The following is a 27215-nucleotide window of genomic DNA, read 5'->3' on the forward strand; positions in this document are numbered from 1 at the left end:
TATATTATAAATCGATATTAACAAACAAAACAATATCTCACAAATCTACACTGGAAAACACATAACATCTTACAAATCGATATACGACAATTCAGCATAATATATTACAAATCAAGATTAACAACCGAAACAATATCTCATAAATCGATACTAGAAAACATATAATATCTTGCAAATCGGTATACGACAATTCAACATAATATATTACAAATCGATATTGACAAACAAAACAATATCTCACAAATCGATACTAGAAACACATAATATCTTACAAATAGATATACAACAATTTAACATAGTATATTACAAATCGATATTAACAAACAAAATAATATCTCACAAATCAACATTAGAAAACACATAATATCTTACAAATCGATATACAACAATTGAGCATAATATATTACAAATTGAGATTAACAACCAAAACAATGTCTCACAAATCGACACTAAAAAACATATAACATCTTACAAATCGATATACAAAAATTCAACATAATATATTACAAATCGAGATTAACAACCAAAACAATATCTCATAAATCGACACTAGAAAATACATAATATCTTTCAAATCAATATATGGCAATTCAACATAATATATTACAAATCACTATTAACAAACAAAACAATATCTCACAAATCGACACTGAAAAACAAATAACATCTTATAAATCAATATACGAAAATTCAACATAATACATTACAAGTCGAGATTAACAACCAAAATAATATCTCATAAATTGACAGTAGAAAATACATAATATCTTGCAAATCAATATACGATAATTCAGCATAATATATTACAAACCGATATTAACAATCAAAATAATATCTCACAAATTGATACTAGAAAACAAATAATATCTTACAAATCGATATACGATAATTCAACATAATATATTACAAATCGATATTAACAAACAAAACAAAAACTCACAAATCGACACTAGAGAATACATAATATCTTACATATTGATATACGATAATTCAACATAATATATTATAAATCGATATTAACAAACAAAACAATATCTCAAAAAACAATATACGTGTTACTACAACCACGATTTGCGTTACATTACATATACTGAGTGAATGAACGATACTGAATAGGGTAGAGGCCCTTGCTTGCATGTATAACCAAGCATTCTTGTCAACAGGTCCCAACGTCTAACAAATATCTTCAAGTTTTCAACCGACGAAACGATAAAATCTACCTGCAATAACAAAACAACGCCTTAATAACACTCACAATGGCATACGTTCTTCAACAATAGCATGATGACATGGAAAGGTATTCACCACGCTTTAATGACACTTATTGAAATGTTTGTGCGTCATTGCTCTTTTCCATACTGCCTAACGAAAATGAAGAAGAGATGACTGTAAAAAGATATGGCCGATAAATCCCTCTATGACGCCCACTAATGATCGAACCAGTCATTCGATTTATAGTTATCTCGATGAGGTAGGAACAAACCTGGGAATGTTTTCTATCTAACACAAGGTAGGAATGAGAAAGCGGCCATGTGTTGTAACACAAACTAAAAACAAAGGTGGAACATGCAAATCTATATACGGGGAGCGGGAGGACATTTTCGTCCAACACATATCTAGCTTACGAGAGGACATTTTCGTTAAAAGCATATCTACCTTTTTTATATGTTATTTTATTATAAAGTCATTGTGGGCAACACTGGCATATGAATTATCGTGGGTCCCAAGATATTCTTCTGTACACACCAGCACACACGAATTTGTGTTCCGGGAAGAACACACAACACCCTCCCAGCTTGCTTCTAGTCTTACATTTGGTATGCCTTAGATGCCATTGATTTAAAACACAAAAGGCTTGAGAGAAAATAAGAATAATATTATAGTAGGCACATCTATGACATCTAGTGATGGTTGTGGACCCAAGAAAAATGGGGCTCTGCCCGGAGATGGAGGATATGAAACAGAGGTGAAGGTGGGGATCAAGATTAAAATTAAAACCTATACAGTGATGCAGTCAGGGATGAACTTATAGTAGCCAAGGTGGGGTATTGCCGCTTATCCTATCCTAAACAATATTAAGAAAAACAATGAAAGTATCCAATGTCAAAAATTTGATTCTTTATGACTTTACGCTAAATGCCATTTTCTGTGTTTTAAGAATAGAGAAAGGGGATGGTCCGGCATTTTTTTGTTAGGTCTTGTTAGAACCTTTCATAAATCATACTTTCAAGCATTTTTTACTTTATTTATACCGTTGCATACGTTTATCATTGTTAAATCAACAAGGAACATGTATTTGTTTGAGATTTTTCATGCACAAACAAGTAATTTAAAAATGTAAAAAATACATGGTTGATATTATACTAAAACCTGACAATAAAATATTTACATTTTTACATTAAATCAATTTGAAAGAAAACTTATTTCCTAATAAATAAATAATGATAAACATATCTAATGATGAAGACCAGCAAAATTACTTGAAAGTATGATTTTGAGTCTTAAAGGGACCTAATAAAAAAGGAGTAGGACCACCCTCCTTCTCGAAGAGGATAAAATTATAAATGTTGTTCGAGTTGTATATTTTTTAAAAAATAAAAGTGCTACATACATGGCATGTTAGAATTTTTAACGTTAAATGATAGACATGTTTTCTTAAATGGCCACAGATTTTAAAACCTGCCCCATGTCCAAATTCACAAATGTCTGAGTTCTTTAAAACCATTTTACTCTTTGCATGAGCAAACCTTCTCAAGTTCGTACAATATATTGGTACGCGGGCTCTTCAAGTTTTGAAAATTTTCATTAAAATCTTATATTACTCCCATTTATATTTGTGCTATATTTTATTTTAAATATAAAAATTTATATTGCCTCCTTTATATTTTATTTTATTATAATAAAAATTTCCCCCCCCCCCTTTCAGTAAAATCTTCTCTTTATATTTAAGTTATATATATATATATTATATTATAAAATTGTTTTGCCTCTTTTAAGCAAAATCCTAGATCCGCCACTAGGTATGCTCTCTAGGTATCACAAACTCTCACTAAAAGATAGATTTACATGTTTTTTTGCGTACTTCACAAAACCCATATAACCAAATATGTAAACTTTCTGTAACTAAAACTTATCGAAACTTCACAAATATTTTACTAAATTTGCATGTATAATATGAAGTTTGCATAACCAAATCTATGAACTTTTTATAATTGAAATATGTCAAAACTTAGCAAATATTTTGCTAAATTCGTATATATAGTACAAAGTTTGATAACCAAATATATGAACCTTTTGTAATTGAAACTTGTCAAAACTTAAATATTTCACTAAATTTGCATATATAATATGAAGTTTACATAGAACCGTGTGGATCTCATTCATAGTGACAAATGTTCAAAACGATAAAATCTTATTTTTCAAAAACTCGTGAGAAATTAATTTTTTTTCATAAATCTCATATTTTTTGGCAAAATATTGGCAATAAAAAATCTAATTAAAAAATATATAAAACATTTTTTATAAGAAAATATTGATAAAAATATAAAAAAAATACATGGTTTTTTCATGATCAACAACTCTTTAAAACATAAATATCATGTTTAAATCACAATATTTATGTATTTTCATAAATCTTGCGATATTTAAAAATGTTAAACTTTAGGACAATTTCTCACGATATTATCGCAAGATTTTTATAAATATCAGGATATTTGTCACAAAGATCTCCTCAAGTAACTGAACCTCAAGGAGATCCGCAAATATGTGGTGATTTGCGCATATAATGCGTTTGTAAAGGCAAATTGAGGGTGAACAAATATGAAGAATGCCTCCCTATTTTGCCCTTCCATACTGAAAAGGGTAAAAAAATATTTAGAAAAAAATGTGTAAACTCTCTCCCTCACCCCTTCTCAAGTCGAAGCATGACTTCTCTCTCCTTTGAATCAAAGCACAATATTGAGGTTTCTTTTGAGTTTAGATCATGTTTTTTGGTTTGATCGGCTTGTTTGAATAGCACTAATCCTTGAATCATCTATCACAAACTTTGCTTAACCACCAAGATTAGGCTACACTGTTTGATAGTGTTTGAAAGACCATTATGAATTGAGTGCGTTAACCATTCAGCCATGGATCCTCTGTGGAGAGTTGTCACAAAAAAATAACCATCTTTAGAAGTGCGACAAACTCAAACTAACCGAACAAACAATGAGATGAGCCAAACATGAACCCCAAAAGTATTAAACCATGTCACAATGGGCCCTGTTCTTGGCTCATACAAACATGATCACCTTGTCTGTCCCTACTTGAATAAGGTGAGTCAACACCATTATCCATCACAAGAAACATGACACCCACAAATTCACAAAAAAGCACAAATCAACACCCATTCTTATTCAAAAGTGAAAGCATGAAATTTCTCTTATTTTACAAAGCCATTTTTTTACAAAGACGTCTCATAGTGGAATTCAGTTTCTACAAATTAAGAAAAGGTATTGGATTCGCTCAAACAAGAACAAAAGCATAAATTAAGATGGAGAGAGCTTTACGCATTTTTTTATGAACGTTTTTTACTTTTTTTTTTCCAATATGGAAGGGCAAAATAGGAAGGCATTCTCCCCATTTCCCACCCTCAGCCGGACTCGTCATCCCTAGGAGTTATCCGTATCGTCACTGCACGGCTCGGACGATGACCCATTCCACTTCGCACTTGCTCGGTCATCCCGACGCGCCAAATTTTGCCCAATAAAGCACCGCTCTCTCTCTCGACGTGGTGGGTAGCTGGCAATCCAGAACGAGGATCATCGACGAGATGTTCCCCCAACAATGGTCGTCCCCCTGCGGCAACCACTGCACCAACAAATACTCCGCCCTCATGCAGATCCCTTGTAAGTCGTTTGACCTCTCCCTCGATCCTCCCAATTATCTCTTAGTCCGATGCCTCTTTCGTGCATGTCTACAGATGCATCAGATATCTTGTATTCCCAAGTTCCGTAAGTGGGATTTCTTCGTAGAGTATTGTTTTTCTTTTATTTCCTTTGTTTTGTTTGTTTTAACCCCACCAATTTCCGACTATAAGGAAGGAAACGATCAAGGTGACTATGTTGTTCGCTTATCTTCCAGCTGAAATTATCAATCCATCATTGTTTTCTAATGATCTTTAGCGTCACTACCGGTCATTCATTTCAATCGGCGGTTTCTACAAGGCCAGTAAAGATTGGAATGCCAAAAGCGTTTGTTGGTATCCCATGTTGTTGCTTTGTCAATTAGATATGTTCCCGCGTTTCTTTGTCTGTTGTTCTTTGGGCTGAGAGAGCCTTTGAATTCCTTCGGGTGTTGTGTATCAAGGTATCATCAAGCATTTGAACAAAAAATAAACCACACGGCACACACTAATTTACGTGGTTCTATCCTGAAGGATCTACATTCACGGGTAAATCTCTCTTCTCTCTTATCATTAACCATGGAGAGAGGTTCCATATACAGATCTCATATGATTACACGTTTTTGAGAGGAAGGTTCCCTCTCTTATTATCATAACAAAGTCCAACGACTTTTGGTAACATAGACACATCAGGATTACTCACTTTAGGCAAGCTGCTATTATTGGACGTTTCTTCATTGGAACTCCTAACCAAAACAGGTTTATGAGTTGGATGACTCCCGTGGGTGTCCTTGAGTCGTTGGAACTTGCTAATAACACCATCCTGATCTTTAATAGCCTCCCACAAGTGAAACGCCTGGTACGTGACATTGAGCTTGGATCTGAAAACATTAAACCGAGCAAGTGGAAGAGCCTTTGTAAGAACATCTGCTATTTGATCTTGAGCAACAATTTTCTGCATTTGAAGACTTCTTATATCAACTTTCTCCTGAACAAAGTGCACATCTATCTCAATGTGCTTACTCCGATAATGAAACACTGGATGAGCTTCCAAATATGTTGCACTGACATTGTCACACCATATAGTTGGTGACCTGATCACATTAATTCCAAGCTTTGTTAGAAGATATTGCAACCACGTTGTCTCTGCAAATAAATTAGCAACTCTATATTCAGCTTCCATACTGGATCAGAATACGACATGTTGCTTTTCAGGACTCCAAGGAATTAAGTTAGACCCAAAATACACTGCATATCCAAAAGTGGACCTTATGTCATATGGACACTCAGCCCAATCAACATCAACGTAGACTGAAATGGATTTGGATTTTGAAGGTCTCAATAATAGTCCAAATTGTATTGAATATTTCAGATGTAGGATCCGCCTCACAACAACTCAGTGGGCAACCGTAGGTTGATGCATATATTGATACACTTTATTCACACACTAAGACAAATTTGGATGAGTCATGGTTATATATTGCAGGGCTCCAACAATACTTTTATACAAGTTAGGATTCTCAAATAACGTCCCACTTGATGGAGGATGCCCTAGGCATGGATATGGGTTTTGCATCCAACATATTGGATCTCATGAGTAAATCCATAACATGCTTCCTTCGAGACATAAACATTCTTTGAGAAGTATATTGAGCTTCTATTCCCAAGAAGTAATGTAACTGACATAGTTTTTTCACAGCAAATTGATCACCGATAGATTTAATAAGATTTTGAACAAAAACACCAGAATTCCCTGTGAACAAAATATCATGCACATATATCAAAATATAAACTTGCAAGCCGTCTTTATAGAGCACAAACATGGAGGGATCAATTTTTGAGCTAAAAAACTATGGTTAATAAGAGCATTACTCAATTTCTAGTACTAGGCTCATGGAGTCTATTCAAACAACTTGCAAACATAACTAGGTAAACGAGTCTTCGAACCCGGGTGGTTGAACCATGAAGACATTTTCTTCTAAAGTACCATTCAAGAAAGCATTATTAACATCAAGTTGTCTAACATGCCAACCGTCACTAAGAGCAATAAACAAAATAATCTGGATAGTAGTTGGCTTGACCACATTGCTAAAAGTCTCAAAAAAATCAACACCTTCCTCCTGATGAAATCCTTCAACAACTAACCTAGCTGTATGTCTTTCTAATGTTCCATCAAAATTCCGTTTGATTTTATACACCCACTTGCAGCCCATAACATTTTGGCATGGATCAAGAGGGACAAGACTCCAAGTACAATTTCTTATCAGGGCATCATACTCCTCATTCATAGTCTGTCTCCACTTTGGATCACTAGAGGCTTGACTAATAGTGGATGGTTCCTAGTCTTAGGTGAGTTCATCTACGAAGGCAAAAGTAAAAGAATACTTGAAAGCTATAAAATCCTATGTTTCAAAGTCATATCTTGAGCTCTTGTTATCATATGATGTGTCTTTTGAAGCACAGGTAGATTAGGACTCACAGGCTGGTGAGGAATAGGTCAAAGGTATACAATAATAAAATATGGCTTACGATCTTTGAACCAGATTTATCGCAAAATAAGAAAGAAAAGAAGAAGTGAACACGTTTATTTTTCTGTAAAACGTTCCTCAAGAGAGGGAGACATGTGGGATGGCCTTGTTTTATAATAACAGACTCCATACTTTACAATATTGCCCCATTTTTTATCTCTAATATAATACAAATAAAAGGGCAAAAGAGTAACACAAAAGGTTTACAACATAAAGGACTCTCTATGACGTGAAATGGATTTGGATTTTGGACTCTCAACCAGATCTGGATCTTCAGGTTCACATCTTAATAGTCTCCCTCAAGTTGTACATGGTATTCACCATGGACAACTTGTTCTTCAAATACCAAAATCTCAGAAATGTCAAGCCCTTTGTAAAAATATCTGCAATCTGATCTTCAGTTCCAACAAACTTAGTCTCCAACTCTTTTTCTTCAATCTTCTGTTTAATGAAATGTTGATCAATCTCAATATGTTTGGTTCTACTGTATTGGGCCATATTTATTGATATTTGGATTACACTTTGATTATCGCAAAACAAAACTGACCTTGAGACTTTTTCTCCCAGTTCTATCAGAATAAACCTGATCCATGTCAATTCTGAAGTGACGGTAGCCATAGCTCTATATTCAGCTTATGTGCTCGACCTGGCAATTGCTCTCTATTTTTTATTGCTCTATGATATCACATTGCTGTCAATAAACACTCATTAACCAAAAATGAATCTTCTTTCATCCGGATCTCCAGCCCAGTCAGCATCAAAGAATGCTAATAACACCAACATATTTTCTTCCTGTAACCTTCTTTTATACACCCAGCCATCTCCCATTATACCTTTTAAATACCTCAATATGCGTTTCACTGCCTCCATATGAGTAACCTTTGGCTCATGTATAAACTGAGACACTTGATTAACTGCATATGTAATATATATTCAGTGGGGTCTCTATACAACTCTTCAGCTGCACTACTCAATCTTTGATGTACATGACTTGGGGTTGATATTGACTTGCAATCTTTCATACCTGTCTTGCCAAGAAGATCTATGATGTACTCATGCTGAGTCAAAATAGGACCACCATCACCTACTGTGTCTACCTCAACATCCATAAAATATTTCAATTTCCCAAAATCTTTTATATGAAATCTCATGCTCAAAAGAAGTTTGATGTTTTTGACATGACATTCTGAATTTTCTATAACTATAATGTCATCAACATAAATGAGTAAGAGAGTAATTATCCCATCTTTTTTAAAAATAAATAAGGAATGATCCAATTAAGATTTTTGAAAACCATGTTTCTGGATTTCTGAAGAAAAATTTCAAACCAGGATCTTGAAGCTTGCTTCAATCTTATATATAGCCATTTTTAATATGCAAACATGAGTATGTGGACCCACAACATTATAACCCACTAGCTGTTCCATGAAGACTTTTTCATTCAAGTCACCAGTCACCATGTAAAAATGCATTATTTACATCTAACTGATTTAGAGTCCATTTATGATTAACAACAATAGACAAAATTAACCCGACAATGCACATTTTACTAAAAGTCTCATCATAGTCCAAACCCTATTCCTGTGTATAACCCTTTGCAACGAGCCAAACTTTATATCTTTCTATAGTACCATCAAGCTTATATTTTATTTTATACACCCATTTTGAACCATGAACATTTTTATCATTTGGTCTTGGGACTATATTCCATGTTTGACACTCTTTTAAGGCTCTCATCTCTTCGTTTATAGCCTCTACCCATCTTTTATGTTTGACTGCGGGGCTATAAGATTTGGGCTCATAGTGTTTAACTATTTCAGTTAAAAATAATTGGTGTTCTGGAGAGAAACTGTCATAACTTACCCATCTTTCAACTGGATCTCGAATCCTTGTCGATCTCCTTGGATCAACAATATCATTTAGAACATGTAGGGTTTCTCCTAAAGCTGGTTCTTCACTTGGTTCTCTGGGCCTTAACACCTTCTTTGTACCTTTGAGATTCAGCTGGTGGCTGTCCATCATTAGGATCGCTATCCTGCACATTCGGCTGAAGCTCTTCATCATTTAAGTTAGATGAACCTTTAGTACATTCTCGTGCATAATGTTCAAGGTTAGGAAAGGCAAAAAGTTCAGCATTCAGCCACGACTGATAATATTCTGTATGTGATGCAGATTTGAGCGTATCTTGAACAGATTTATCTTTGGTAACATTATGAAATAACAACTGATCAAATACGTCCTTTCGGGATATTCTAATACACCTTGCAACAAGATCATGGTACCCCTTATAGTTATCTACATACCCAACAAACCTGCATACATAAGCCCTTTCATTGAACTTGGTCCTCAAGAACTTATCTATGTGTACATAACACGTGCAACCCCATGCTTTTAATTCATCGTAATCTGGATTCTTCCTGTATAACTTGTAAAAGGGGGATTTATTTTCCAACCTTTTCATTGGCTGCCTATTCATCACAAAAACAACATAATGAAAGGCCTCTGTCCATAAAATTATGGGCATATTGCTAGCATGAATCATCGCAAAACTACTCTCTAAAATGAATTCCTTTGAGCAAAACTCTCCACCTCCATCACATTGAAAACTAATAATAGGATTAGGAAAATGGCTCATAACAAACATATGAAACTTGCAAAATATGTTGAATGCCTCAAATTTATGTTTTATGAAAAATATCCAGGTATAACGAGTGAAGTCATCTTCAAATATGACATAATATTTACTTTCAGATAACGAATTCTTGGGTGCAGAATCCCAAATAGAAGAATGAATTATTTCAAAAGGTTTGGAGGTATTATTACTAATTGAAGGAAAAGGCAAAACATGACTCTTACATGACAACTTGAACATAAAGAACCTTTGGACATTTGACACAGACTGAACTTAGGAATAAGATGATTAGAAACAAGTTCCTCAACAAAAGACCTATTACATTTGACATAGACTGGACTTAGGAATAAGATGATTAAAAACAAGTTCCTCAACAAAAGACCTATTACAATGAGCTAAACGATTATATGCCATATTTCAGGCTTATTTGACTCATCAATACTAGAGACATATATAAAAGAACACTTTAGAGGTTTTTGTTTTTCCAACTTGGTTCTCCCTGAAGACATACATATTCTCACATCTCTCCCCTTCAGCGAATGTCTTCTTCGTGAGTAGATCCTTCACATAAACAGAATCAAGGGTAAATGAGATGCTTGAATTTGTATCATTTACAAGTTTAGAAACAAAAATCAAGTTTTTCTTGATATTATGAACATAAAGAACATTGGATAAGGAAATAACTTTAGAACTAGAAATAGGAATAGAGACTCGACCAACATGAGATATGAAGTGTCGAGTTCCATCTCCAGTCACAACATTGTGTTTATCATGATAAGGAACTAAGTCAAAAAACTTAATCATATCACCACTGATGTTGTTGGCTGCCCCAGAGTCGATGCACCGGATCCCTTGCTCATTTTGCTTCATATTCAAACCATTAAAAGCAGCCGATAACACATTTTTACCTAACGTTGCATTGCCGGTCTCACTTGATTGTGCTTTCTGCTGTTGCCTTGTATTTCCACCTTGTGGCTTGTTTTGAACTATATTCAGTTGAGTATTATACTTGGGATCATCCTTGAACCAACAATTCGCCTTTATGTGCCCAAGTTTCTTACACGTAGCATGTAGGGATACCTCTTCCTCCTTAATTGTTTAAAAAAGACATATTCGGAGTAGGCAACAAACCTCGCCTTGTTGCATTACTTCTTTCACATCCTCTGCCTTCACGTAATCTGTTGCCTCTTCCATGGAAGGATTCAATATGAAGAACATCTTGGGAATCTCCCTGTCCTCTGTCTGATAGGCCTTTAAGGGACATCTCATAAGTAACTTAGGCCTCAGATGTTCAAAAGTAGGGAAAGCTTCAAGACACTCCAAAGTGGTCGAAAATACATGGTACTCTGGCCCTGAACCATTTAGGGCATGCTATACTTTGTCTTTGTCAGGTACCTCTTACTCGATTAGGGCTAACTAAATGGTTATGCCCTTAATCTTGTTAAGGTAATCCATGATAAAAGTGGTCTTGTCTTTCTTCAAATTTTGAAATTCACACTTCAAAAACGTTACTTTGGACTCTGATATTTGAGAACAAGTCCCTACTAAATGCATCCATAACTGCATAGCCATGCAATCATCTGGGACACCAATCAAAACTTATTGCGAAAGGGTCAAAGTGATATACGTTAATAGGGCTCGATCCCTTTTCATCCAACTGACGACTCTGGATTCCCGATCTGGGATGAAGAAATGACCTGTCCTTTCTCATCCTTTTTATCTTACAAAATCAACTTTGGTGGAACCGAGACAGGCCCATCCAAACAAGTTGTGGAAGAAAATTGAAATACAGATTTGGAGATGAGGGACCCAAATCCATATCAAACGATCTTTTAAACAATAAACAATGACAAAAGGGATAAAAGAAATATATATGCCGCTGCAAATAGTAGACAAATGACCCACTTTAAACACATATCAAGGCATAAACGAGATCCCTCTTTCTTTTTTAGGGATCGGATAAATCAGAATACATAAAAACACGTACAAATTTTCTTTTTTTCGAAAGTCTTGAACCAAGATACTCTGTATATATAGAAGTAGGTCAAAACAAATTGATATATATATAACAAAGTTATGATGAGAAAGAAATACCCAGTCCAAATATAGACCGAAATTGATGATATCCAAATTGAATGAGACTTGATATCAATATGAAATTATGAATCAAGAACAAGTTTTAGAATATTGAGAAAATCAAAATGAGTGCACTGAAACTCACGATATTCAGATCTGATATCAAGAAGAAAATAACAGATTTGCTGACAAACTAGATAAAAAAATACCAGAAACTGATTTAATGTCAGATTTGATAATCAAATGCAAAAGATCCAAGAAGAGAGGATTTATCACAATAGCCTGACAAGATTTGATCGAGAAGGATGACAAATAAGTCATACAAACCAGATTGATTGGATCTGATATAAACACAGAAAAGTAAAAGGGGAGGAACACAAAACGAGGGACAAAATAGAAATGTCCCGAAACAATGGTCGAGCACTTGGGTTGGTCAGACCCTCCCAAAAGTGTCTAGGTTGCACCCGAATACATATCCAATTTTGTGCAGAATGAGAAAAGATAAAAAAGATTTAGAAAAAGCCACCCAAAAGGCAGATCAAGATCTATAAAAACATACCTGGAAAAAATCTGATCATCAATCGACCCTGCTCTGACACTATAGTAAAATATGGCTCACGATCTTTGAACCAAATTTATGCAGAATAAGAAAGAAAAGAAAAAGGGAGTGGACAAGTTTATTTTTCTTTAAAACGTTCCTCAAGAGAGGGAGACATGTGGTCTGGCTTTCTTTTATATTAACATACTTCACACTTTACAATATTGCCCAAATGTTTATCTCTAATATAATACAAATAAAAGGCAAAAGAGTAACACATAAAGTTTACAACATAAAGGGCTCTCTATGACTTGAAATGAATTTGGATTTTGGACTCTCAACCAGATCCAGATCTGGATCTTCAGGTTTACGTCTCAATAAACAACAAGGTTAAGACCAGAGGATTGGGTTGACTCCACAAATTCAGGTTCAAGAGCCTCAATTGGTTGAGGTGAACTCGCTCCAGGAGTGTTGGGTTCATATTCATGGGTTGAAGAGAACGACATGGGAGAAATAGGTATAGCAACAAAAGTACCAGAACCATCAGGACTTTTAATGGGCTTTTCCTTCTCACTGCTGAACAAAAACCTGTTCTCATCAAAGGTAATATCTTTGGATACAACAAGCTTACCGGTTGAGGGGTCAAGACACTGATAACCATGATGAGAGTTACTGTATCCAACAAAAAACATGGAGCTTAGAATGAAAATCCAGTTTGTGAGAATTTATTGGGTGTCTTTGGTGAATCTTTGCACAAAAAGAAGGTTTTTAGTCATATTAGGCACATGCAATATATCTTTCATAAAAAAATAAGATTTTTCAGAATTCAAACTAGAATTAGCAATATGAAGTATTTTCCAACATGAACTGTTCCCAACTTGCACCGAATCATTGCCTTGTTAATCTGAATTAAGTAATAGAATTCAAATATGGAGAAATATGATGGGATGCTCCAGAGTTAGGGTACAAGGTGTCCTCTCCAATGATAACAGGGACAACAAAGTATGCACGTGGAGGAGTGGAATCATGATTATCACCAACTATAGATCGATATGTAGGGGTGGGCATGGGGCCGGGTGGCTTGTGCGATGGCCTGACCCAGCCTGCCATGGATCGGGCTTGGGCCTATAAATTAGGCCGAAGTTCAGCTCGAACCGGGCTGGCTTGCAACCCGGCTCGGCCCATATATATAATAATATAAGTTATATAACATGAAATATATTATATAATTTATATATAATATATAATATACATTATATATAACAATATCATATATAATAGGCCCGACCTGGCTCGATTAGGCCCACGGGCCTAACAAAGGGTTCGTAGATTGGGGTTTTCCCAACAGGCTGGATTGGTCCTTAGCGGGCCGGGCCGGGCCGACTTGTTGGCCACCCCTATTGGTATGTCTTTGCAGTATGCCCAACTTATCACAAAAGTGACACACAATAGGTTGTCCTAAAGTAGTTGGCTGATTGGTATTACTATTACCTACATGTCCTGGCTGATTAAAGAAAGGAGGCTGACCATTGTATCGACCTCAACCTCTAAGCTGACCAGGTTGGTTATCACATATTTACAAAATATGCTCTAATCAGGCCTATCTCTTTCTGATCATTTTGGATTGTTATATATCCAGATCCAAATTATCATGAATTAGACTATCTAATCCATGTTGCACGCTATGCATTAGCCTTAATTTATGATGTTTATTTATCATCGTTTCCAAAAAAATATTCGCATGGAAGAGCAAAACTAAATTGATCTCCCACTTTTCCATGCATATCAATTTATCAATGCAAAGCATCACATGTTAAATACATGGATTATTTCTTATAACAAAATACAAGTCTTCTGAACAAAATCAATTGTATACGAATTATATCCAAACCCGATGGGAGATTCTTTTTCTATCCCATCACACTTGATTATGTCAAAGGCTATAAACCTATTTTTTTTAGGCTCTTGACATATCAAGTAAACACATGAACCTTTAAAATATTAGACCTTTAAAATATTAGTTTAGGTCCATATATAGATCTAAGAGCAAGTTCATTGGATTCAATTCATATCCAAATCTGACTTGAGATATTCTCATCATGCAAAACAAGATAGACATCATATAGAATTTGACTATCGTCTAAATTCATATGATTACCATATTGCACATAATGTAATTTTTTTTTTTTTATGTTTTGAATGAATCTCATGGATAGTGGGAGTTTAATTTATCAGTAAGAATGATATGTATATTTTTCATGGATCTATGCAAGTGGCAAGTGATGAATGTTTCCCACTAATGTGCATATAACTGTTATCTGTAAGTCAGGATATATTATACTGACTTAGTATAAACTATGTGCAATATTGACACAAGATGTCTTAAGTTCATGAAAAAGTCATAAGAGACCCTAGTTGACCAATTTATACATATGAGCTTATATGAGATAAGACAACATTGTCGATATGTGATGTATGATAAAAAACATGCTTAAAATTCATCATGGTGGTACTCTAGATAAGGGTATATTCTTGTTTGCTCTATTAAGATTTTTGAATGCATAAGTTTGATGCATTATTTGCACTAAGGGTTATGATAAAATGATGGTTGAAAGTTTCATATATCTATGTGAAACATGACTTAGATCATGATGGAAAATGCTAGCAAAAAGACCTCATGATGTCATAAAAAATCTATAATTTATGTGAATAAGTTTCAATCATTAATATGCATGTTAACATGAAAGCTCATATATCTTGAAGATTGGAACGACAAGTTTGGGATGAGTATAAAATTTCACGTCCATGAGGTACATTGATGATGATTAGTGTAACAACTAATATCATAAATAATTCTATGGCATGTGAATTATGTCCCATAAATAGATAATTAACCCTTTGTTTGGTGCATGATGTGAAAATTGAAAACAGATATCTGTGGATGATTTACAGTCATAATATATGGAAGTTGATTAAGAAAGGTTGAAAGCAAAATGACTGTTAAGGCATGTGAGTCCGAGAAAACTCCAATAAAGTCTTATGAGGAACGTATGAAAAATTTGAAGAATGCGTGACTAGCATACGAGTAATATTAGTCTTATGAGGTATGTATAAAAAATCTGCAGAATGCATGATTGACATACAAGTAACATAAGTGTACCAATGCAAAACCCAAAAGTGAGAGCAAGCTTGGTAGCACAAATTGCCCTTTATGGCCAAGTGGGAGATGTTGGGTATATGTAGCCATAAGGTAGCCGTTGGAGAGAGACACCTCCAACGGTTACATGTCTCCCAAGAAACAAGAATACATGGTTACTTAGTCTAGGTCAAGGGTTGTAACCCTTGGGGTTGAATGGGGCACTTCTCCATTGGACATATCCCAATCCAGCGCCCTTTCAGGAATACAAGAATGGCCCTAGGGGCCAGTTCTACAGATGATGCAAGTGCATGAAAAGTACAGAGATTATAGATTTCTGAAAACAAAAAATCTAACAGTGAAAGACTAGAGGCTGTGAGAGAAATCATCTGTCCGTGGTGATTTCTTGCGTAACAGCGTACGCTCTTTGACCCCGGGTTCGTCCTTCTACACACATTCAAGATCTTACAAAAATCGCTATACTTGCAGTGATTTTCTAGGTCTTGTGTGGTCAGGCGGATCACTGGATCTGCTCCTTAACGGAGAGGGGGGTGCATAGGCCAGAGATACATGTGCCTTTAAAATTTTCATATAGTTTCTGGCTTTTTTTGTTTTTGGAATCCTTTTTTCCCTTTAAGTTCAGTTGGGTGGCAGGCCTGTTTAGGGACATTAATCCCTGCATATACTCTAGCTTTAGGAGACACTCTATGCCAACAGCCTACAGAGAATGCACTTGATTATTCTAATTTCTGAGTACCTATATACAAAGTCATCCTTAGTTATATTATGAGGAATATTCTTCTTCTTGCAGTTCATTGTTTGCATAACTACTCTTACTATTGTCAACATGGTTAGGTGTGAGCAGCAAGGTAGGTGGCTCAAAGAAAATAAGACCTGGGTCAGTTGGCTGAACCTGTTCAAATGGATCGGGTGACCCATGGACCATGGGCAGCTGACCGATGGGCCTCATCTGGACTGGCCCTTTGGCATGCCAGGTTTAACTGGGCCACAACTAGTGGAGTGGTTGGCCTACCCATCCAAAATATGGTATGGGCTTGTCATCCTTGATTCTTTTTGTTGCTAAAGCAAACTGACGAAGACTAATAGACACTTGAGAGGACTTGGAAAAAAATCATACAAAGGAAGTTATTTGTCTTAACATGAAAATGACAGTGTAAAATGCAACTTTTTGTGTGCAAAATAGTTTTTTGAGGAGTACCTAGAAATATATCAATAAGAAGCATTTAAAATAATGTTTCTTCTTGGTGGTAATCATGATAATGTATTCAATTGAAAGCTAGTAAGCAAGGTGAGAAGAAAGTGAAGTCAAAGATTTGTAAAGTTGGCTTATAAACAAGGAGAGCAATAATGAACCTAGTGGCAGGCAACAGGCTGGGCATCAACGAGCCATGGCCTGGTCAAACACCTGCCCAAAGGGATGGGTCAAGCTGCCTGACCAATTTGAATGGGTATGCAACAGTATGGGCAAGACCATATCAGCTTGGTTTTTATTTTGGATGGCTTAAGCACATGTGCAATCCAAGTTAGCTTGCTTGGGGCTCAAATGCTAGCCCAACCTGGTCCAGATGAGCTCGGCTGCTTGGCCCATGTCCACCCTCAGTTGGACCTAAGGGTCTAACTGGAGCAGAAGCATAATAATTAAAAGAGGAACCAATTAACTAGATGGAGATAATGTAAGGGAAAGGATATTGATATTTGATGATCCTACTGTTGATGACCATGTTATGGAGAAGAACTAGAGCAGCCTAACACGCATTAATTCTTTGATCATCGAGGTTTGGTATTTTGAAGACATAAGTCATAATTAAATTTGTATTTTGATTATGAAGTTTGGTTACAACAACAACAACAACAACAACAACAACAACAACAACAACAACAACAACAACAACAACAACAACAACAACAACGCCTTCATCCCAAACAATTGGGGTCGGCGAATTATGAAGTTTGGTTGTAATTTATAAATTGTGGTGTGTATGGCCAGGAAACTTTATTTCTTATGGTGTGATATTTGTTCATACTTCATGATAGTGCTGGTGCTACTAAGATTTGGTTTTGTTGTTATTGCGGATTCTTTTTTGAGTTTCTTTTAGATCTTATTTGTTTTTATGTTCGCTATGATGGTACCTCTTTACCTTTTTTTACTTGTGATAGAGGACACAATTACATTTGCCCTTTAGTATACCTTTATTTTTATATTAGGTTGCATTATAAATTTATTCCATTCATGCATGTTTTATTTTTTTAGTTTTTATTTTTTTTTTATTTTTTAATGTTTTTAGTGTTGAATATATTTGGATCCTATGACTGTTGAATTAAGAAGCAAACCTAGGTTCAGCAACTTTTTTGTGAAGTTGCGGCATTGTTCTAAACTTAGGCAGTTATTAGCTTAGTGCTAGTGATTATACAAGTTTCCTATGTACACATAGTTGGATCCTGCATGATTGACATCTTGCTTCAACTGAAACAGATAGTTGCAATTTTGTTTCCCTCCCATGCTTAAGTTTATTTGAACTAATTAGAACAACAATATTCACATGTAAATAAGCTTATTGAGCATTTATATTTGATATTGCATGTTTATATATTTCAACTTTCAGTTTCATTAAATTATTGATCTGAAATATGGAGGTTCCCATTGAATACTGGTAATAATCGATGATAGGTTCTTGTAGGGAGAGTTTTTTGCAAAAAGGGCTGTGATTCTGATGGTGAAACTTGGGAGGACTGTAAGTCTTTATTTGTTGTACAATTAGCTTCAGATAATTGATACATGAACTTTTTTGTAGCAATGGAGAGTTTAGTTGGAGTATTTTTATGTAGCTTTATGTTTTCATACTGCATTTTCTGCTATTTCCCATTATTTTTAATGTTTCCCACAAAATAGTTTAGCTATCTTTTGTTCTTGTTTCTGCATTTCTTGAATTTTTGAGCAAGCTATGTCATAGATGCTAGTATATTAAGGAATTAGAAAAGGAGTGGCATTGAAAAGGTGTATATGTGTGGATTTTTTTTTGTAGTGACATGACCGGTAGCGGCATTCAGGTCTCAGTGGATGGCACTAACTGGTCCCCTGGTGCTTATTTTTCAGGGATTCTCCTTAGGATTTCTTTAATAGAAAAAGTAAAGAACAAATTTTCAACTAAATTTAATAATGAAGATAAAATCTTATGTATGCTACAAACTGCTAATGCTTTCAATGGTTGATAAAACGTTTACTTACATGCCTAAATTTCAGTAAAAAATATCTGCTTCATAAACAGCCAAGTTTGACAAAGATTTTAAGGAAGCATGGTTTCTTGTTGGAAAAAGCAACTTGTGCTTGACAATAAAGTGTTTGCTTTCCCTGAATACCTATCTTTATACTGAAGGCCCGAAGGATCTATTGTTTTGTTATTGATTCTATTATGCAAAAGTGGTAGAGGGATTGTTCTTCTTGCTTCCATGATATCGAGTAGCTTATTTATGGCAAGTAATCTAGCATTATTGGTATACAGATTCGGAATAGTGATTACAGAGGGGTGCACTTGATCCCCGCCAAGGTTGAAAGTTTTTGGCTTCGGATATCTTTGGATTTGTCACAAGAGTGCATCATTTCTCTTCCTCTTTCTTCTCCTCTCGGTTGCATGGGGATTTCACTTGCATATAAATGTGTCTACTCTTGCTGAGTAGTGAGATTTTGGTGTGAAATCCCTAGGAGGATGGATTCTAGTTGGTAACTGCTGGCTATGCTCAGTCTACCTCTAAATCATGTTTAAGGTATCTGCTAGGTAGTGAATGAGATAGTTATTGATCACTAATATCATGAGCTATCTATTAAAAAAGGTCATTATCTTTCTGTGGCTGGTAAAGTCTTTTGATGATTAGTTCCTGTTATTCAATTTTATACATATCTAGGACTCCTGCAAAAACAGGGGACATGCTATAGGGGATGGGATTTCTGTTGTAATTGGGAGGTGGTGACAATTGTGACACTTACATACAGGTGGTTGAACAGTACAATGAGGGAGTGACGATACTGTGTTTTCACATTCAACAAGGCCTTGTGAAATTGTTCTGGTGATTAGCTGAGGAAGACAGGTCGCCAACTAGTGGACTGGATGTTCAATGCTGACGCCTTCATTCTGTTAAAGTTGACCATGTGGCATATTTCTGTAGTTATTCTTATGTAAAGGGGTATTTCAGTATTTTACCATTAGTTTTTAGTCTAATCTTAAGGGTATATTTGTAAATCAACTTAAAAAGGACTGATACAAAAGGAACATCCCTAGGAGAAGCTGTCACACGGACATGGCTGTGGATAAGCACATCCAGTGATTTTTATGAAGTCTTCCAATACAAGTAGTATATAAGTGGATAGCATACAGGAGTAGAAATGAAGAATCCATGTGACATTGGCATGATCCCTAGAGTTCTCTCCTATCCTTCTTTCTTCTTCTTCCCCTTCTTTTCTATTTTCTTGTCTTTGGTTGCAGGGCACAAATTTCAAAGGCAGTTTGATGTGGTACCAGAGCAGGATGTGAATAAGTCTCAGTTGAATCTTGACTGCTGATTCCTCTTATTGTCTTTCTCAAACACTCATTCTCTTCTTTGGAACTTCAAATTTATTTCCTCCATTCTTCAAAACCTTCTTCTAATTCCGTTGTTTTTTTGTTTGATCTGAGTTATCTGGTTTAAAACTTTAAATAGCCATGTTAGCCCTTTATTAAATGTTAAAGAAGAGAAGGGATGACCCGAACCCTAGGTAGAGAGGGGGAGAAGAAGAGAGAGAGAGAGGGAAAGAGAAGAGAGAGAGAGAGAGAGAGAGAGAGAGAGAGAGAGAGAGAGAGAGAGAGAGAGAGAGAGAGACGGCTGTGAGAATAGAACTCGATAACATACATTAATTAGGGCTTCTCTCTATATTAAATAGAGAGAGGCAAAAAGGAGAAATTACATGTAAGTCCTTATGAGGACAAAATTTCAGAAACCCTCTAATATAAAATAACTTAAGCAAAGAACCACCTATTTTAAACACTCCCCCTCAAGCTGGAGCATAGATATCAATCATGCTCAGCTTGTCACAACACTTTGAAAAATTTGGCCTAGCAAGGGGCTTTGTAAACATATCTGCAACTTGGTCTTTCGACTTTAGGTATTTGGTAGTAATATGACCAGCTTGAATCATATCTCGTACATAGTGGCAATCAACCTCAATGTGCTTTGTTCTCTCATGAAAGACAGGATTGTTTGCTATATATGTTGCCGCTTTGTTATCGCACATCATGGTCATTGGAGTGAGAACCTTCACCTGGAGGTCATGAAGAACAGTGCAAACCCACATCAATTCAGCAGCTGTTTGGGCCATAGCCCGATATTCCGATTCAGCACTTGACCTGGAAACCACAGTTTGTTTCTTACTTCTCCATGAAATCAAGTTTTCTCCCAGAAACACACAGAATCCTGTAGTAGATTTTCTATCTACTACAGATCCAGCATAGTCAGCATCTGAATAGGCTACTATCTCCAGAGTTCCACCTTTCCTGAACCATAACCCTTTTCCAGGGGATGATTTTAGATATCTGAGAATCATTATGGCTGCATTCTAGTGTACTTCAGTTGGTTTGTCCATAAATTGGCTAACTTTGCTTACTGCTAAAGCAATATCCGGCCTGGTCACAGTTACATATAATAACTTCCCTACTAGGGAGCGATAGCTTTTGCTATCAACAGGTTTTGACCTTTCTTCAAACAACTGAACTTTATGGTCCATGGGAATATTTGCTGGTTTAGCTCCCAACATGCCCGTTTCCTTTAATAAGTCAAGAACATACTTCCGTTGAGACAACACCATCCCTTCTCGGCTTCTAGCAACTTCTATACCCAGAAAATACCTGAGTGAACCAAGATCTTTTGTAACAAAGTGTTTTTGAAGATGAGCCTTTGTGGCTTCAATAGCTTTCACATCATCTCCTGTAAGAATAATGTCATCCACATATACCACCATAACAACTATGCCAGAGCTAGTTTTCTTTATAAAAAGAGTATGATCTGCTGCTGATCTATTAAAGCCAAAGCTTGACATTACTTCAAATAACTTTTGAAACCATGCACGAGGACTTTGTTTCAAGCCATAAATCGCCTTTCGCAATCTACACACCTTCTGACACTCCCCCTCAACCTCAAAGCCTGGAGGTTGTTGCATGTAAACGGTCTCAGATAGATCCCCATAGAGAAATGCATTTTTCACATCTAATTGGCATAAGCTCCAACCATGCTGAACAACTACTGAGAGAACAAGACAGATGGTACCCATTCGTGCAACAGGAGAAAAAGTTTCAAAGAAGTCAATTCCATATGTCTGAGTATACCCTTTTGCGACTAATCTGGCCTTGTACCTTTCAATAGAACCATCAGATTTGTACTTTATTGTATATACCCATTTACATCCAACAATGTCAGCATCTGCTGGGGAATCAACGAGATCCTAGGTATGTTGAGATACTAAAGCTGTCATTTCTTCTTGCATAGCCAGCTTCCAGCGATTATCAAGTGCTGCCTGTTGATAATTCAGAGGAATAGTTTCAGCAGACAGGGCTGAAACAAATGACTTCAACTGATGTCCAATTCTGGCATGAGAGACAAAATGAGATATGGGATATAAGGTACATTGTCTTGTCCCCTTTCGTAGAGCAATAGGCCTGTTATCATCATCCTGGAGATCACTATTGTCAGTAGAACTTACCTCAGGAGAAGAAGAAGATGAAGGCTCTTGCGGAAGTGGAGCTCTACGCACATATACCAATGGAGGATTATTAAATCTGGAAGTGGATGAAGTTTGATTCGGTAATGGGGGCACAGATTCCAACGGAAAAGGAGGTATAGGTAATGGAAAAGACTCAGCTGGGCCAACCTGCAGCGAGGAACTAGAAATAGAGTAATATGGAGAGGATTCCAGGAAAGATACATCCGCACTGACATACTCTCGGCGAGAAATAGGATCATGACATCGATAGCCCTTTTGATTTTTTGGATAACCGATAAATATGCATTTTGTAGCTTGAGAGGCTAATTTATCACGGTCAGGGCCAAGTTTGTGTACAAAACAAACACATCCAAATATTTTTGGTGATAAAGGGAAAAGTGGAGCATTCGGTTTTAGGATATGTAATGGAATTTGATCACCCACAGAAGACGAAGGCATGCGGTTGATCAGATAGCAAGCAATGGTAATCACATCACCCCAGTATGACGCAGGAACATTGGATTGAATCATAATGGTCCTGGCAACATCAAGGAGGTGTCGATGTTTTCGCTCAGCCACCCCATTTTGTTGAGATGAATAGGTACAGGAAGTTTGAGGTTCGATGCCATGATCTTGGTAAAATTGTAACAGACCTTTTGATTTAAACTCGAGAGCATTATCAATGCGAACAATCTTGACAATAGATTCAAACTGAGTTTTTATTTCAAGAATTAGGGATTTGATAATACTTGAAACTTCAGATCTTCCTTTTATTAAAAATACCCATGACAACTTAGAGAAATCATCAACAATAACAAGATAATAACGACACTGAGTCCTAGTAGGAATCTTACTAGGACCCCCATACATCTGCATGAAGAAGTTCAAAAACTTCTTTATTACTAGACTGACTCTGACTCGAAGGAAACGAACTTCGATGATGCTTGCCCAACTGACATGCCTCACACTGAAATGATGTGGTGGAAGGAATCTGAGGAAAGACCGACCGAAGCTTTGACAAAGGATGACCAAGACGACGATGCCACTGAACAAGATTGAATGAATGTTCCACTGCAGCATGGACAGTACCCATTGGATGATGTAGGTAGTAAATTCCATTTTCTTCATAGCCTCCACCAATCTTCTTCCCCGTCAGCAAATCCTGAAAATGACAACCCATTGGATCAAATATTACTCTACAGTTTTGTTCTTTTATAAAACAACTAACAGAAAGTAAACTTTGAGGAAAATTTGGAGCATGAAGAGCATTTTTCAACTGTAATGAGGAGGATATAGAAATATTTCCTTGACCAACAACCGGGGAGGAGCTCCCATCGGCTAAGGAGACTCCAATTTGAGCCTTAATATCCTTTAGATCTGAAAAAACACGAGAATTGCCACACAAATGTCTGGATGCACCAGAGTCAATAACCCACTTACTATCAGTCGGATGAAGATGATTTCCAGTTGAATATGCAACACCAGCTACAGGAGGAGTGAAACTCAAAGGTCGAAGAGCTATGAGCTCATCATATTCGGCACGACTAAGAGTGATACTACTCTCATTTTCAGCAATATTCTTTTGTATATTTGTAGCCTCGATAGTAGTCACATTTGCTTTAGGAGTATATGACTTTAATGAAGAAGAGGTTGGCCGACCATGCTTATCCCAGCAACGATCTTCTAAATGTCCAGATTTTCCGCAGAATGTACATTGAAGCTTTCCTCTGCCACCCATACCATGTCCACGTCCTCGTCCTCTGATATTTTGAACATTTCCACACCCATAACTAGATGGGACAACAAGAGCAGATGACTGAGTCACAGGCTGAGATTGTGGCAGAGAGATCGCAAGTCTACTCAGGCGATTGTAAGCATCGGCAAGAGTGGGAACATCTGATCCAGTCAACATTTGAACTTTTGCAACGGAAAAATCTGAAGAAAGACCTGTAAGAAAACGATCAACCATGGTTTATTCTTGATGATCTTTTTGCTTTGAGCAACATAGGGGCCTGTGAGCATTAAGTCTCTCAAACGCAGCTTTGACCGAGGCATAGTACTGGGCCAAGGTCGGATCTCCCTGTTGCAAATTATATATTTCCTGTTCGACTTGCAGGATACGACTCACATTCGTTTCTTGTGAATATGTATCACGAAGATTGTCCCACATCAGTTTGGCTGTATTATAGTAGATGAATCCATCTGCAATATGGGGTTTGACACTATTCATGATCCATGACATAACTATGTCATTATCTTCATCCCAAGTAACATATTTTCCCAATTTCTCATTGGGTTCGCCTTCCAACAAAATATGTTTTCGACGATGTCCAGATACCGACATCATAAAAGTTCTGGACCATCTGGCATAGTTGGTTTCATTCAACCTTACGGAAGAGCCATACGAGAAGGGGTTGGCAAATGCTTTATATTCACCAATGTGTTCCAATTTGGAATCACACTTTGAAGTTTCAGCCATACTAACAAAATATTTCTGTTTCAGCAAAAAAAATCTAGATAGATTTCAAGCAACCTAGCAGCTGTTCACAAAAAGACACCACGACAGTAAGGAACAGCAGGTCACACGAGGAGAATATTCCCCAGCACCACAGGAATCAAGCCTGCAATTTCCACGACAATAGTGGACAACAGCCCACACACATGAATCTTGAACAGCAGTCCACACACATAACAGTCACGCATCAGCTAGAACCAACGACCAGAAAACAACTTTCACATAAACATGATGATTTTCAACAGCAAAAAAATGGCTGTTTCCACTACAGAGCTTCCGATGCTGAAACTAATCACGACAGCATGGGAAAAACAATCACGACATCATGAAGAATCACGGCTGATGTGGGTTTGATGCTGAAGTCACGACCACAGATGCAATCACGACAAACAAAATAATAACGACAACATGAAGGGTCACGGTGGATGCTGAAATCACGACAGAGGCTTAAAATCACGACAGCAATTACTGAAATCATATTTGCAGATGTTGTAAGTCACGACAGCAACAAACACATCATGGCAGCAGACATAGCCATACGACAATAGGATCTGCTATCAGCTGCCACACCCAGGCGTCACGGCATGTGAGACACAAAAAAAAATTACGACTGCCTGACCTGAGTACTCCCACGATGCTCTCTATGTTGTTCTTTAGGTCTGATAACAGATCTAGGCCAGATCTGTCATCAGATCTCAAAAAATTTTAATCGACACCTGGTTCGAGGATGTAGATCACGCTCTTGAGATCAGATCGATCACGCTCCTCGATCACGCTCCTGAGATCGCTAGCTTTGATACCATGTTAAAGAAGAGAAGGGATGACCCGAACCCTAGGTAGAGAGGGGGAGAAGAAGAGAGAGAGAGAGGGAGAGAGAAGAGAGAGAGAGAGAAGGAGAGAGACGGCTGTGAGAATAGAACTCGATAACATACATTAATTAGGGCTTCTCTCTATATTAAATAGAGAGAGGCAAAAAGGAGAAATTACATGTAAGTCCTTATGAGGACAAAATTTCAGAAACCCTCTGATATAAAATAACTTAAGCAAAGAACCACCTATTTTCAACATTAAAAAAGAGAGGAAAGTTAACGAAAAAAAAAGATTCAAGAACAAAGAATTGATTGACAACTTTTGAATCAAAATTTGTTGTTAAAGGAATGTAAAGAAGGCCAACCTATCTCCTAACACCATCATGCAATTGACTTCAGTAGTCAAGCTAGCACCAGACCTCTTCCCTGCTGTTGTATCATGATCTGCAGTTCGTTTCTTTTCCTGTTGATCATGTCCTGCTGCTGATGTTATCATTCTGTTGGCCTGAGCAGATATGTACTCATCCAGTCACAGAAACCACAATATTTCTGTTTTGCAGTCACTTCACGTGGTGTCCTTTTTCAGTTTTTTTCGATTTTTGTTGTGTATCCTCCATGTCATCTATATATCAGATTTTTATTCTAATCACTGTCATTGTTTCCTTTATCATGTCTTCCTCTAACTGCATTAGTCCCTCCTTTCTCAATCAGTTGGTACTTGACAAGTTTGGTAGAGTCTAATTTCATAACCTGAAAAAACAAATTCTTCTTTTCATTAGCAGTCACAATTTGATGGGACACCTTGATAGATCTGACTTGTGCCGGAAGAATTTGTGTAGCCAATTCAAGGAAAATCTAAAGATGTTGAGGCTAGCACATAGTCCTGATTAGATTGCCTTGCACAAAAATGATTAAAGTTGTTGCTGATACCATAAGAAGGCTTTCATGAGAGGTTCTCTTGTATATTCTTGATGGCCTTTTTTTGCAAGAATTATAGCATATCTTACATAACTAATTTGGACTAATCTCCAAGCCTAAGGTGTAGCCTCTTAAGTGATTATGATGCTCTTGAGTACTGCAATTTAAGTATGCTGGAGTTCTTGAACAAGATCAAATATGTGGTTGACCAATTGGTTGCCGTTAGAGGCTCCATATCTGATGAAGATGTCTGCATGTAGAAATTCGAGTGCTTAGAGGCTAACATGTTTATAGTGATGTATGTGGATTTCACTCCTGAACCATCCTTTGATGAGCTTCAATCTGTGCTATCAGAATATGAATCAATATTTAATATTTCATCTCAGAAGGGGGATCTCCAGCATCATCATTATGTTATGGTGGCTGCAAGCACATC

The 27215-nt window shown here is 36.5% G+C and overlaps 1 protein-coding gene across 3 annotated transcripts in view; it reads left to right on the forward strand.

Annotated features, from left to right (window-relative positions):
* Window positions 1–4711: 4711 nt before the first annotated feature.
* The window catches only part of LOC149818740 (uncharacterized), a 94312-nt gene continuing 71808 nt past the window's right edge, over window positions 4712–27215 (forward strand). The window contains exons 1-2 of one of the 3 annotated variants that reach the window (XR_016427388.1): window positions 4712–4886; window positions 18492–18545. Coding sequence is in view for 2 of the 3 variants with exons in the window: in XM_089985688.1 (XP_089841814.1) it covers window positions 4811–4886; window positions 18492–18545 (130 nt within the window). In the remaining variant the exon portion in view is untranslated. The remainder of the gene's footprint in view (window positions 4887–18491; window positions 18546–27215) is intronic. The other 2 variants (XM_089985688.1, XM_089985687.1) reach the window with 2 other exon arrangements.

Source organism: Nuphar pumila, chromosome 13, assembly GCF_984573655.1.
Source record: "Nuphar pumila chromosome 13, dmNupPumi1.hap1.1, whole genome shotgun sequence".
NCBI classification, from domain to species: Eukaryota; Viridiplantae; Streptophyta; class Magnoliopsida; order Nymphaeales; family Nymphaeaceae; genus Nuphar; species Nuphar pumila.